The sequence below is a fragment of the Melopsittacus undulatus genome, chromosome 6 (assembly GCF_012275295.1).
Source record: "Melopsittacus undulatus isolate bMelUnd1 chromosome 6, bMelUnd1.mat.Z, whole genome shotgun sequence".
NCBI classification, from domain to species: domain Eukaryota; kingdom Metazoa; phylum Chordata; class Aves; order Psittaciformes; family Psittaculidae; genus Melopsittacus; species Melopsittacus undulatus.
The window spans coordinates 45,668,721-45,684,449 of record NC_047532.1 but is presented as its reverse complement, the minus strand read 5'-3'; the positions used below and the strand labels follow the sequence as shown (position 1 = coordinate 45,684,449).

Here is a 15,729-nt window from a genome sequence, read left to right as displayed (position 1 = left end):
AGCAGTAAATTTATTATTTCAGCTGAATAATGGATGCAGATTCCAAGCATCAAAATTACAGGTCACTATATATGATTAGTTATCTTACTACTTTTGGCTTCAGTCATCTTACTGCTTCTGTTTAATGGTAGGAATTCTGATTAGCTTTGATTTCAAATTCTGTGTTGTATTCTTGGAATCTTCCAGATGCTTTGAGACTCATGTTTTCCAAAGACTGCACAAAACATGTGTGGGTTTATATCTGTTAACCTTTTCTTCCCTAGATGCTTTTAGCAAAGACATAGAGTTTGATTCTCATCTTCAGTGGATATTCATTGGCAGTAACAGCTTTCTGTACAAAAGAGTGGAGAAAAAATGATCTGCATATCTGAATCAGCAGGGCTCCTCTGTAGGCAGAAGAGCAAGAGGCAAGGCAGTTAATTTCATTTAAAATAAAGATTTTAGTGTCTTTCAGGATTTATATAGGACATAGCCATTGGTTACAGGAAGATAATTAAATCCTGAGCTATGGTAAGAACTTTCCAAGCAAAAGACACATATAGCAATAAGAAAAGTCATCTTTATAAGTAACTAAATATTTGCCCTAAATATTTGGAACTTTCAGTAAGGTCTCTGTGTATGAATTGATTACAGAAATTGAGCCTTCAAAAGGTTTTGTTTCTTTCTTTGCTTTGCATAGGTGCTCCTGAACTTGTCCAGAACTTTGTTTCTTGTTCTTTGTGCAAGAGTTGGAAGATGGAATAACTTCCCATATTTGAAGCAGAACATAATGTTTGATGAGGTTTTGCTAGAGGTTGTCAATGTTCTTCAAAATTATTAGCTCTCAAAAAAAGCTTTCAGATTTGAGGACATAGATCTGTAGACTGTAGAGGTAGAGAATAAGAGGTGGGAAAGATTTATAGTAATCTGGCCTATTTTTCCATAAAAAAAAAGAAGAGCTGAAAAACCTGTCTTACAGACTAAAGAAGTCTCATTTAATATAGGAAGAGAGATTTGTGAGATTTGACCATAAGTCTACAAGCATCTATACAAGAAGTGACTTCTTCCCATGCAGAATTTATTCATCTGACAGGAGTTAACTAAGACGTGATTAGTGGACTGTCAAATACACCAAATTCAGAATAGAAATTAATTTATATTTTTCACAGCTGTAAGAAGTACTGTGTGGAAAAAATTGCAAAGGGAAATAATGAATTCCTTAACACCTCAATGAAATCATTGAGTTTCTTTTGTAGCAGATGTGGAGTAAAAAAAAACAAAACTGGATGTAATTCTGTGACGTCAAAAAAAAAATTCGTTGTAAATATGTCAGAGTGGTTGTGTCTCATCTTAAACAAACCTGTAAAACTTGAAAATGTCTGAAAGGTCAAAATGTATGTCCTCAGTGACAATCCTAGTGAAAGCCCTGGGGTTTTTTTTGTGTTTGTTTTTCCTATAGCTCTGCTACTTGTCTAGGCAGCACAAATTTCAAGGGATTATTGTCATATGGTGGTATCTGGTATAAGAAGTTTTAAAGTAGTTTTGGCGTCTTTTTCTAATCAGGAAATGCTGAAATGTAGCAAGAATTCAGAGGGCACTGCTGAATTGGAAGAAGCCCTAGCCACGATGCTTGATATCATCAAGTCAGTAAATGATGCCATGCACCAGATAGCAATCACAGGATATGAGGTACTATTTGCTGTTGCTTTTACTCTGATCTTGACCCATCCAATGTTCCTCTCATTGCTGATCATGCTGTGCCATGGTTAGTATACTTTGCAGGAGCCTGTGCCACATTCTTGAAGGATGCTACTCAGTGACCAAAAATATATGTCAGTATACCTGTCATATGGAGGTGGGGGTGGGAATGTGGTGAGGAAGTGAGACAAATGCAGCCCTTTTGAGTAATCACACCCAAAACTCATTTGTAGGTGAGAGGTAGCAAGTGTGACAGACAAAACTTAAGAAATTTGCTGGAACTTTGAGACCCCTATGCAACTCAAGTGTTTCCAAATCTTTTGCACTTAGGGATGAAAAGTTGTCTTCCATTTAAACTGGGTAATAGAATCCATCCCAGTGACTGGCAAACGCATTATCTGAAACATGATATAACAACCACAGTACAAATCAAAGGCCCACAGATTTATATACCTCTACTGAAACTCCATTGAAGTCATATGACTTTCAAGAACTACTGTTGCCTATATGGAATGAGCCCTTAAGTGAGAAGTGGAAGTGAAAGCATGCCTGGTGAAATCAGGCCTGAGGGTGATGTGGTTGCCCATTCTGAAACAGCTGCAGGGTGAAAATGTCAAGGAGAAACAATGTACTGAAAAGTTGGGCTCAAAGAATTATTAGATCAGAGTAACAAGACTTCTGTACACCAGAAAAACAGTTGTGCAGAATGTGGCTTCCTGAGAAAGTGCTGGGTTCTATACTGACTGAGTGGGAGGACTTATTCTGTGGGGTTTTTTTTTTTTGCAGGATAGAGTGGCTTGACACAATCATAGAATAGCTGGGTTTGGAAGCTACCTTAAAAGATTATCTAGTTCCAAACCCCTTGCCACAGGTGGGAACAATTTCCACTACGCTAGGTTGCTCAAAGCCCCAGCCAACCTGGCCTTGGATACTTCTAGGTGTGAGGTCAGCCACAGCTTCTCTGGGCAACCTGTGCCAGTGCTTCACCCCTGTCATTGTGAAGAGATTTTCCTAATATCTAATATAAATCCACCCTCTCTCAGTTCACTACATGCCCTTGTAAAAAGCCCTCTCCAGCTTTTTTGTGGGCCTTGTTTAGCTACTGGAAGGCTGCTCTAATGTCTCCCTGGAACCATCTCCAGGCTGAACAAGCCCAGATCTTTCAGCCTGTCTCCATAGGAGAGGTGCTCCAGCTCTCTAATCATCTCCATGGCCCTCATCTGGACTCTCTCCAGTAGCTCCACATCCTTCTTATGTTGGGGGTCACAAAGCTGAACACAGTATTTGAGGTGGGGTATCAAGCAGAGAGGGAGAATCATCTCCCTCACCCTGCTGGTCACACTCCTTTTGATGCAGCCCAGCATTTCTGGGCTGTGAGTGCATACTGCCAGCTCATGTTGAGCTTCTCATCAATCAACACTCCCAAGTCCTTCTCCCCAAGGCTGCTCTCAATCCAGTCTCCACCCAGCCTGTAGTTGTGCTTGACATTGCCCTGACCCAGGCGCAGGACCCTGTACTTGGCCTTGCTGAACTCGTTCACACGGGCTCACTTCTCTAGCCTGTCAAGGTCCTTCTGAATGGCATCACTTCCCTCCAGTGTGTCAACTGCACTACACAGCTTGGTGTCACCAGCAAACTTGCTGAGGGTGCACTCAATCCCACTGTCCATGTTGTTGACAAAGATGTTAAATAGGGCTTCCATATCCTGAGGAATGCCAGTTGTCACTGCTCTCCACTTGGACACTGAGCTGTTGACTGCAACTCTTTGAGTGCAATCATTCAGCCAGTTCCTTATTCACTGAGTGGTCCATCCATCAGATCCATGTCTCTCCAGTTTAGAGACAGGGATGTTACGTGGGACAGTGTCAGCTGCCTTTCAGAAGTCCAGGTAGATGATATCAGTCACACTTCCCTTATCCATCAGTGCGGTAGCCCCATCATATAAGGCCACCAAACTTTTCAGGCATGATTTGCCCTTAGTGAAACCATGTTAGCTGTTGCCAATCACGTCCTTATTTTCCATGTGTCTTAGCATAGTTTCCAAGAGGATCTGCTTCATGACTGATCTGTACTTCCTCAGATCTGCCTTTTTTCCCTTTTTAAAATTGATTGTGTTTTCACTTGTGTTTGCCCATTCCTTACTTTCAACTCTCAGATTAATTTTGTATTTCAACAGAGCATTCCTGTCCCTGGCAAATTCAAAAGTAGGAGCTTTTTAGCATCTACTTTAAATTTATCAGTCTTCTATGAAACACCAGGTAGTAGCTCTGAGGATTAGATTTTTGCCTCAGTTTGTTAGCTGAACTGAAAGACATGACTAAATGAAACATGGCTTGTGTAGCCCAATGCTGACAGCATTCCTGAGATTGCTTGTTACACAATATTAAATGGGGTGAAAGTGTGAAAGAGGATGAACCCAATAATTTCTTCTCCCTGTTCCATCTGTCCCAGAAGCTCAGCTGTGATGCCAGATAAACACCTCCCATAGCTCATGAAACCACACCCCATTTTGTGGAGTCTTTCCCACACAGGCATGATAGAAATACTTGCCTAGAACACCTTTCAGAGAAGGATAATATGCCAGCAGAAAAGCAGGTTTTGTGGCAGCAGATGAGTGCTCCTAATTGCATAGGATATTCTGCTTCTTGGAGCTGTGCACATGCAGACTTGATCTGCCCTCTCATGTAAGAAATTTGGGATTGGTTGGTTGGGTTTTAGATTTTATTTTATGTTTTGACAAAGCCACAAAAAAGTAGAGTAAAGCTTAAAGAGCAGAAGTTTTAGAGATGTTTCCTATGATCCTAACCTTTGTATACAGTCTGGTCTGGGTAGTTTGTTTATGAGTTATGCAGCACTCAAGCCATTCACATAGTGTCTCTCATCTTCCACAAACATGAGATACAGTGTGTTGTTCTAACAGGGAATAATTATATTTGAGATAGTGATCAAATTCTTGATTTTAAATAAATTTAATTTAGGACAAAATATTGCTGTCCACTTGTACAAGTTACCAGAAACAGTGTACTCTTCTCTGTTTGAAGCCCAAACTGAAGAGTCCAAGGCTTGTGGGCTGATATTCAAAGTCTTTTGTGGTATTGCTGCAGACTGCCATCCCTGCCCATCTTCTTTCACTCTGCAGTGCTAGCTTCCCACTTCACTTACTGTAATCCCAGTCCTAGATCCAAGATTGAAGACATGGACCTATCATAAGAGTTGAACTGAGCTTCTGGAACTCAGTGTTATATAGAACAGTGCTTAGAGTGACAGCAGCCTCTCAGCCTTGTTAGAACTATGTTGAAACTATGCTTGTTTGGGTTTTTTAAATTTATTTATTTATTTAGCTTTACATCTTTCCAATATGCTTTTCAGAGGCTTGCAGATTACACCTGCATGCACACAGTCCTGTGTGCACAAATCAAAATATCCAACTCTTTTTTTTTTCTTTTTTCTTTGTTAGAGATGGGAGACTGTTATAGAAATTACTGAGTTGCTTTGAATGCTTTTGAGAGTCTAATAATACCCTGACACAGAGTGGAAAAGTACCTAATAAAACCCTGGTTTTGCAGGATGATCTCAGTTACAGGAGGGGAAGCAGGAGGGAGAACGGGTTGCAATTTTTAGCTTAAGAAATCAGGCATTCCCACTTGGAGCCAAAATCTTCACCTTATAATCAACAGAATGTATAAATGTTGAAAATAAGTGTTTTAATAAGGCACTGAATTTATTCCATCAACTTACTATACAAAGCATTCCTAGAAAAACTTGCTGCTAGGACAATTATGTTTGTCATTATTTGATGAAGCCCGTTGCCATAAGGATGTTGCCATGCCTTCTATTCACACACTGCTACACTCTTTAGTACAGAACCATGCTAGAAAAAATTGTGCTGGTGGCATCTGAGCCAAATATTTATATCAGTTGAAGTACTTACTTGTCAGTGGTCCTCAGACAAGGGCTTAATTTCACTCTCCTTCAGGTACATTTATGGCTTCTTGGTACATTTACTCCCTATTTGCACAAGGCTGTACAGCATTGCATAGTTTGCAGATGGTGAGCTGAGAAATTATTGAAAAAGCTTTTAAAGAAATGGGAGAGAATTACACACCTACTTACCTCTAGGCACCAATCTGTCTTTAGACATCTAAGCGTCCATCTTTCAAGGTTTTGCACAGGAATAAAAGCAGTTCATAGCTTAGCAAAAAGTGAAATGAGATCTTTCAGAGCCAAGCCCACTGCTTGGATATCTGGACTGCACTGTGCCTTCATACTGTCTTGGAGTCAGGAGTCTTGAAACTCAGTTCTTGCCATAAGGTGCTTCCTCTGAGGTCATCAGATGGGACAGCCTGTGTGTCAGACCTGAAGAGATCATGAGACAGACCTTAGACACTAATTATGAGTGAGCAATTATGGACATGAAAAGCAATAGGTTAGTGGTTATATGAAGAAACCACATAGATTTAGCAAGGAGACAAGCAGCTGGGATTTCAGCTGTAACATGTCCACTGTCCAAAACATGGGATGCCAAAGTACATTTCTGCCTGGAAGTTTAAACAACACTGGGGGAAAACTGTGCCTGGGATTGCCCTAGTTTAAATGTGATACAGGCTGTCTCTTTTCCTTGCTTGATAGGGTGATGTTAGTGAGCTTGGCAAACTGTTGATGCAAGGTTCCTTCAATGTGTGGACTGACCACAAGAAGGGACACAAGGTGAAGGACTTGGCTAGATTCAAACCAATGCAGAGACACCTCTTCCTCTATACAAAGATGCTACTTTTCTGCAAGAAACGGGAGGAGAACACAGATGGTCATGAGAAGACTGCTTCATACAGTTTCAAAAATTCGTTAAAGGTAATAAATATGGTAATGGTGGTGGTGGTGGTGAAATAAATCTGGTGTGCTCACAACACAGGGATGCTTCCTTGTGGAGACTGAAGAAGGTATACAGCTAGAGCTACCTTACACTCCTGAGTGAATGAAAGCTCCCATTTAGTTTTGATCTGAAGACAAACACAGCCATATGTACTGCAACTCCAGATGTGAAGCTTGGTTTTGCAATTTGATACAAATAGGCCTCTTTCCCAGTGTCCCATAAAGAGAAGCAAGGGACCTGCATCTCCCATTGTTCTTCCTATTAGCATCTTCCAAGTTCATTGCAAGTTTTACTATTGATATCAGTTGAACAGATATATTCTGTGACAATAATAGCTGCGGATGAATCACAGTGCAGTAGAATTGCCCTCTTATTTGCAAAAGTGACATTTCTAGATTATGCATCAGGACATCTTCTGTTGGGAATTCACAAGCAGGCCAAATTTTCTCTTTAAGCACATTGATGTGGCATTTGTGACTTCAGACAACTAACATGGGTCATTGAGTGTGATGCCACAAGCCTATTATAGGATAACCAGACAGGAATTGTAATAGAATCTGGTTCAAGGAGCAAAGAAATTCATATGAATGTTTGAAGTCTTTCTGAAGAGATAGCAGGAATTATGACATAATCAAAGCTATTTAAATCTTCACATCCAACACTGAGGCAAATCAGAACAAGGGGGATGAACAAATTAGGAAGAAGATAGGAAGCTGGTAAGTGTAATAGCAGCTAGATTTCAAAATTGTGGTTAAGAATCTATTGCTTAAGAAATCTATAATTATTTTCTTTAGCTCCTTGTTCATCTTGTCTAGTTAGGCACTTAGCTGCTTGCTCCCCTCTTTTTTTAATTTTCCTGAAATGACACTGAATTTTTCATGTTGTCTAGATTCACAGATGAGTCTCACAAAGCCTTGTTCCATCCCTTGTCCTCTCCCATCTCAACAGGTCACTGTAGTATAGGTGGAGAGAAAGCAGGATAGGATTGAAAACTGATCCACAGTTCAAGAAAAGCAAAGAGGATAAAGTCATGATCAGGCGTTAGCTTGTGTTACTTTTGAGCTCTTACTTTTTTGCCTAAAACAATCAAAACCATGAATGGTAAATTAGATGTTGAGAAATAACATGGTCTGAATTTTACTTTTAATGACTCCCTAAGGTGCAGAAGTGAATGCAGCGTTTTAAAAATGCTTCTCAGAGAATAAAGAGTTTAAAGACTATTGACATTTTCCAGATTCCAGCTGCTTCTTTACTATTTTGAAACAGATGAGCACGGTGGGCATTACAGAAAATGTAAAAGGGGATAATAAGAAGTTTGAGATCTGGTATAATGGCAGAGAAGAAGTCTACATAATTCAGGTAACAACAATCCTTTTTCATCCAAGGTCTATACTTACTTTCGGTTGAACTGTTTTTAAGCAAGTTTTCAGTTTCATGACTTTTACTGTACTGTACACTCAAGAAACAATAGCCATTGGAAGTCTCATTGTTGTGTTGGCACTGAAATGATCCATTTATCTAATTTTAATTGTGAAAATGGTTGTGATTTGGGGTAGAAGAGCTAGACAGAAAAGCAAGGACAGGATTTTAGATTCATGGTAAGTCTTCCTTCTTGAAGAGTGTCTTCTGTTTTGCTCAAAGCTGGACAGTGTTCCATTCCTTGTGAAAATTGAGAGCAAATGTAGTTCAGGGCAGCCAAGTGATTAGCAGCATGCTTTAATTAGATCTGTTCTGCCTTTACCTCTTGTGTTCTTAGGCATCTTCTGTTGAGCTGAAAAACACCTGGATTTCAGAGATTCGCAAAGTCCTGACAGGACAACTGGAAGCATGTAGAGGTAGGACACAGAGAGTGAGATTTGGTAGTGTTGCCTTCTTTCTGTATCTGTGTTTGGCAACACAGAGCTGGAATAAGTTACTGTGCTGTTCAGTATCACCAGGAAAATCAGATCTTCTATGTGAGGATCAGTTGGGTGGCTGCAGCATTACTGGCATTGAAACTCTTATCCTGGTCAAAGAAAATGTCTTAGAACTTCAGAAATCCTAATTCCATTCACACTTAGTCTGAGGAACATGATGTTCCTCTGTTCTTCCTCTCAAGTTGCAACCCTAGAAACATCCATTTACATCAGCATGTGAGATGAGGTCCCAGTATTCACTCTGTGCCTTCTCATATGACCTGGCACAAAAGATCTCCTACATACATGGCCAGACACAGTAACTGTTCCTCTCTGTCCCATTTTTTGTTTTGCTTTGTTGGGTGTTTTTACTCCAAATCTAGCCACCCACTTATGTTTTAAATGTCAGTCAATTATCCCATCTTTTTTGTCTAGGTGACCTCCCAGTAAAACATGATCTATGACGTCTCCCTCTGTCATAGAGATGTCACTATTAAGGTGATTTGTGATCTGCACAGCACGAGTGATTGAAGCCTCATAAGTACCTAAAATAATGACACCTTTTTTTTTTTTTAAGATACTGAACTCAAGACAGACAAAATTCAGTTAGGTTATTCCATGTAGTAAGAGAACATATTGGTAAAAGCTATCTGAGATACTATTCTGTTTATGAGTAAGAATGTACAGTGTCCTAAAAGTAATTTTCAGGCTCTCTTAGGACAAAAATCCCATATCTGTGTCCAATAATGACTTTCCCTGGGCCCTGGCATTGCTTCTCACCTGACCTGTCATATCCTGCTTCTCTCATACACACACCTCTCGTTAAAGCAATGCCAGGAAGGCCTCACTGCTCACAGCCTACAGATTCCTAAGCAGACTTTGTCCTACATGGAAACCGGTGCCTGTGCTTTAACTTTAAAGGTCACCTTTATTTTAATTGTCTGTTTCAGAGAGACAGTGAGTTCTTATAAGGTTCTTAAGTGGAGGGAAACAACTATGCACATTAGCTTCAGCAATTTAATCCAACCAATAACAAGACACCTTTTACAATGCTTACTACTCAGGTGTTTTGTCACTGTTCTTGTCTTCATCCTTTCTCCTTTTTATTCTGAATCTCAGTGTGATCAGTTCAGCAGGAACTGCTGAGGAAAGAATTCAAGATTCTTATCAGTGCATTTCCAGGACTCCATCTGGGTACTTTCTGATATGGTTTCTAATATTTACTTCTGAAGCATAAGAGCTGGCTTTAGGTAGAATACCACCAAAGAGAAGAGTAGCTTATGGAGAAAATGTATATATGTAACAGAATAGAGTGCTAATCCTCCATGTGTGTCTCTAGACAAATGAAGCTTGTATGTCACCCAGATGAGCATTTGTGAAATCATTGTAGCATACAAGCCCTGTATGCTAGAGTTACTATGCATTTTCCATGCATAGAGAAAGCTATGCAGGAATCAAGACTGAAAATTTTTGAAAACGTTTATATTTTTACATTCTTTATTGTTTTGCCTTAAGATCATAGGGTCACAGAACATTTCAGATTTCAAGGGACCTCAGGACATCAGAGTCCAGCATCCTGCTCAACAGAGTTATTTGTCAAGCCTAGTTACTCAAGACTTCAGCCAGTCTGATTCTGAGAAAATTCAAAGATGACATTCATCCTGCTCTATGAGTAAAGTCTAGTTTTCCTTCATTGTGAAGCTAGCTTAACAGCAGTCAGAGAGCAAAAATAGTATCTTATATGTTATTGCAGCTCTTCCCATTGCCTTTTCCCAAATGATGACATGAATCAAAACCCTTATTACAATATCAATGACAGGAAGCAAATGCTTTGTCCTGTGTTTTTGAACAGTTGTTTCTATTTCCAATGACTCATGAAAGAAGAGGCTTTAATTCATGCTTAGTCCAAGACTCGATATTTCTCCAGCTATGCATTGTAATGACAGAAGGAAGAGGAATACGTTTGTCTGGGATGTTTTTAATGACTGTTGTTAGGAGTTGCAGAGGGAGTTGGAATGTTGGAAGGAACCAGCTGAGATGAATGTGTGAGTAAAGGGCAAAGAAGGTGGTCAAAGGTATGTGATAAATAGTTTAACATATAGGTCATTAGTGTCCAAACACTTAGCATATATACACCCCCTATCATATATTGCAGTGAGCATGAAAGGCTAACAAGGCTTGATTCCCCAGTTCCAAAGAGCATTAATTGTCCCTTGCAGGCAAAGGAATTATGGATGCAATTTAAGTGATTTGTGAAAGGCTGTGAAACTGTTGCCAAAACCAGGAACGGAACTACTTCTCACTCCCCACCCGGAGCGCTTCTTTGTCCCAGCGTTCCCACCCACAAAAGACTTTGTTAAGTTTAATCTTTCAGTACTGCCTCTGTCCCTGTCCCTTTGTTCTCCTTTCATTGACAGGAGCTTTATCTTCTTTCAGAGTGAAATAGCCCTTCGATCCTAGAGCTTAAGCAGCTCCTTCCATTGCTTCCTCACTTCTGTGTCAGATACTTCTGTTCCTGAAAGCCAGATTGTCAGTATCATTCTGACAATCTTTCTCTGTTCAGCATTTACAAAAAAAAAAGAGTCTATTGCTACCTTGAATCTGTGCCAAAAGAGTGAACATATGTCATCTGAGCAACATTTCATTACTGCTGTTTGTTCAGGATGCTGAGCAAAAGCATTCTTCAGACTGATGGGGATATATTCTACTGAAGTCTGCATGTGTAAAAGGACTGATACACATGTGTTACTAAAGCCAGAAAAAGCTATACAAAACTTGTATACTGAGGAAAATACCAATATGTTCATTCTCTAGATTCATATTGTGCATGAGCTAGGAAGAGGTACAGAAGAAAGAGAAGGTGCACTTAAAAAACATGGGTAGAAGAGCTGTTTAGGTGAGCTACATTTTCAGTCTTTAAGATCACTATATGCCTTTCTGTTCAAGTACAAGTGTTCCATTTTTATTGCAGAGTAGTCAAAATCTCTCCTATTTCTCACTCTCTCTCAACCCTCTATGCAAACAAGGAAGCAATTTGCATAAATCGGAGCAATGTCTTTTTACTGTTTCTTTAACAGAAGCAAGTCAACTGCACCAAAGAATCACTGAGAGTGTATACCATGCACCAATGGATTCCTCCAATGCAAGCAGGTAACCACAGCTATTATGGTGTATCAGGACCAATGTTTGTCTTGCCTTTGTGCTTTTGCTGTCCATAAATTCTCAGTTTTGTGTGTTTAGCTTCCTGGATATGACTTACTAGTTTATCTTCAAATTCTTTAAAGACATGTAAATACAGATAAATATTCTGCTCATGAGGAAACTAAAAGCACAATGCAGAATTAACTTCAAACATTATCATTTGGTTTTGCAAAAGAAAAACCTCCAGATTAACTCTAGTTTAGACAAAACGTATTGGAACATTTCCAGGAGCTGTCAGTGAATTTTTGTAGTGACCCAATTGCTGGTCAAGTTTAATGTAAGTTGGTATGGGATATTATAGAATTTTAGCAGGATCAACCACACCAAGAGATCCACAACTCAGTGCAAGAAATTTTAAACAGATGCAGTGCTGTGAATCCTGCACCATATTTTCTATAAGGTTGGTTACGTTTGCTTTGTTTAAGGTTTAAGCTGAAAAGGTTTAAGCGTGAAAAATCTTTCAGCAAAACTACCTTGGGGATAGAAGAAAATTATTAATGTGAAATATGAAATGCAATCACAAAAATATTTGAAATCAATCCAGCCGCATATCTCTCTTATAAGACTCTTTAAGTGAAAAATTTCAGAGCATAAATTATAGACAAAATATGTTGACAGAAAATTAATTTACTCCAGGAAGAAAAGCCATTTGATTAGCTATTTGTCCTAGAGTGGGTTAAACCAAAGGAAAAATGAGATGTTTGTTATCCTCACTCTACCAACTATCCCAGAGAAGAAGAGGTTAGATGCATCTGCTCCAAATATTGGGGTATTATAGGGACAGGAAGAATATAGTAAGTCTTAACGAAAGAACAATGTTCTAGGCTTTCATGAATAGCACAAAGTGCATGGTGTCCTGTTGGCTGCTGTGAGCAAAGGTCATCTTGATCCTCTGTAATATGTGTCTCAGAGAGAAGCAAGGATGGGGGAACTGCAGCACAAGATGGCTTTGCATCTGTGAATTCTGGAGTGATCCAGAATTCCTTAGACTGTGGAGCTCCTCCTGCAGCCTATTTTGGGATGCTGGGTGGGAGCAAGGAGAGGAAGGAAGAAGCTAGACTTGTGATAGCCACCCACATGGTCATAGTCTGTGTTTATGACTGACATGACTAAGCACCTCCAGTTGCGAAAGGTGCTACAAGTAAGCCAGTGGTAGACAGTACTAGCAACCAGCATCATCAGTGCTCAGCCAGTGGTTGGAGGCTAATTAGTTATTGAGATTTTACCTAACCAATAGACACCATCTTTTTGGTTGGCCATGTATAGCAATGACTCTACTTACTAATAATTATTTTTTATAATTTATTATAATATATTATAAATTAAGAATTATCAAACCTGTACTGTAACATTGGAGAAATCTGTTTTCAGGATGCTCTCCCTTCCCTGAGCATCCTTTGTCATTTGTTCAGTGAAAAAGACTACCCCTTGTTTATATGCCACCACAGCGCTGAGAGCTGCATTTCCATGAGATAAGGTACGACTGGGCTGACTCATGATTGGAGCTGAGGTGTTGGCAAAGGGACACTTGGAGTCAGTGCCCTTAATACAGGTGGTTGTTGAATGTCACTGAGTCCTGTTCAATCTATTCAAATTCCCTCTGTAAATTCTTCCCCAAAGTTTCATTTTAATCCCAGAATGAGATATCCTGTGGTATTTATTGCTGCTGTATCTCAAGGGATAGCTGCTGCATTTCAGTGATAATGAAGTGATCCCTTTGTATTATTTTCTAATCTAGTTAAACATATGAAATTTAAGCAGACCATTGTTCTAACTGTTTCACTATCTGCTTTATTGGAAGCGACTGATTCAGTCATACATCCATGCAAAAATATCCTGAGCACATGATATATAACAAAGACTTAGTTTTACTACAGATGCTGTTTCAGAAAAGCTGGTGTGTTTTCTTGGTGTCTTTCTCACAGCTGTAAATTTTTAACTCTGGCAGCTGCATGTTTCACCGTTATCTCAGCCTAGCTGGGAAGGAACAGAGAAAAAAGAATAAGGAAATATGAGTGTGCTTTGGATTTGTTCCCATATTTATTTTGAGCCCCATTTTATACCTGGCATCAGGCTTCAAAATCACATTTTGATTTAGTACAGGAGGTAACAGAGACCTCTGTTAAGGTTCCATCAAAAACAGGTCAGAGGTTCAAACAAAAAGTGAAGAGTCCCAGGCTGCCTGTAGTTATAAAACGTATTCACAGATCTCTAGTATTCCAAATGTTTTAAAGTTTTTAATGATATTTTGGACCTTCCCTCACAGCAAAACAAACCATATGAATGTTAAGTACAACTGTTCATATGTAGATTCTAAACACTATGTAATAACTAGCTAATAACTAGCATTTTAGGAAAGAATTTTTGGAGTGTGTAGATGCAATGAAATTGTGGAGCAGTCTGCCAAAGATAACAGTCAAACACCCAGACTAAACCACCAGACATTTGCAAAACGATACAGATAAGAACCATGAGAAAACCTTTCAGGTTGAATGCCGTACAAACCTAGGGTGGGGGGTGGGGGACGATTCCATTACGGATTACAAGGCCAGTACTTGTGCAAATCTGGCAAGATGCATGCCCTCATCTGTGGTTCAGCTATAGACAGGAACATCCTGCTTGGATTCTTGTTTTCAAAGAAGAGAAGAAACAGCAGCTGGAAGATCCTGGAGCCACTGGAATCTCTATGTTTCTCTATGCATGGTATGACCTCTACATGCCATCTGGTACCCATTTCTCTCCTGGAGTCAAATACACTTCTTCTGCAAAGGATGGAAAACTGGGGTCCACTTTTCTTACCTGGTTCCCACTCCTTCTGTCCAAATCTGTTGGACTTACAGAAAAGGCTTCTTCAGAGAATCAGCTTGTTCCTCTATTTTTCCCTTCCCAACTCTGGCTAAACACATCCCTTATTGTATGGCATATCAAGGAGGCAAGGGTGAGAATGGCTTTTCCAACCATATGTGCCTGCACAGATACAGATTTATGTAGCACACAGAATATTAAAACCTGCCCTTTATTCCTTTGGTTTCCATATCTGAGGGTAAAAAAGAATACTTACTGCTCAGTACTCCATCAGGTATTAAGCAGGAATGTAACTATTTTTGTATTTCATTTGTCCAAAGGTATAGCAGGAAATCATCAAGTATATATGAAAGCAAATCTGAGACATCAAATGTGGAAACATCTAACAATAAAAACAGGAATTCCAGTCCCAGCGCAAGACAAAAGAGAGGTAGGAGTTCCGAGACAGAACTTTTTGCTTCCAATGGGTAATATATTTATTTTTGCATACTCATTTCTGAAGTTTTATGAGGATACTTTAAAAGTGTGTTATTTAAACCCAGCATCAAAAAGAAACCACAGCAGTGCTATAAAGCTGAGTGACTGTGCCATGAAACTGGTGAATCCTGAACACCATGAAACTGGTGTTCAGGATTTTTTAAATGTGAGTTTTGATGCATTACAGTGTTCTTTATACAGCTTGTGTTTTAAAAAACAGAAGTTGGGGTCCAAATAACCTTCTATGTCCTGGCTAAGTTAGTTTCTAGTCACATTCAATTTTAAGACTCTATGAGCTTTACTAACTATTTTTTGCCTCCTGTGTATAGGTTCCCCTCTAGTGTATAGTAAATAAATGCACATGTGGTCACAGAAAGTCTCTCCATTATTTGAGGGCATGAGTAAAATAGATACATTCTATACAATGTAAGTTAAAATGAACACTAAAAAGAAACTGGATCTCATCTGGTAGCAGCAGAAACAGAACATATTTCAGCAGCAGTTTCTTTTTAGGTAGTATTTTGAAACATTAGAACAAAGGCTTTTATAATAGAAAAAAGAAAATTGTGAGGTCTGAAGAAATTAATGTCCAAATCAGGCTTGAAGTAACAGCAGGCCTCTGTATAAATAGAGATGGTGAAAAAAAAAAAAAAAGAAGTTGAATACTTTTTTCTTTGAAAATTAGGCTATTTACCAAATGATTTTTCATTGCAATGTTTTAATTCTGGGGAGAAAGTTAAGGATTCTTCGTTAAAAAAATCCAATGTTAAAAACCTGTTTCGATATTTTTTCAGTATTATTTCA

The 15,729-nt window shown here is 39.2% G+C and overlaps 1 protein-coding gene across 1 annotated transcript in view; it reads left to right on the top strand.

Moving 5' to 3' along the window:
• Positions 1-15,729, top strand: part of MCF2L2 (MCF.2 cell line derived transforming sequence-like 2) — a 159,748-nt gene that overhangs the window by 124,914 nt on the left and 19,105 nt on the right. The window contains exons 21-26 of the mRNA XM_034064321.1: positions 1,543-1,668; positions 6,307-6,525; positions 7,814-7,906; positions 8,304-8,382; positions 11,520-11,592; positions 14,769-14,878. Of these exons, the coding sequence (XP_033920212.1) occupies positions 1,543-1,668; positions 6,307-6,525; positions 7,814-7,906; positions 8,304-8,382; positions 11,520-11,592; positions 14,769-14,878 (700 nt within the window). The remainder of the gene's footprint in view (positions 1-1,542; positions 1,669-6,306; positions 6,526-7,813; positions 7,907-8,303; positions 8,383-11,519; positions 11,593-14,768; positions 14,879-15,729) is intronic.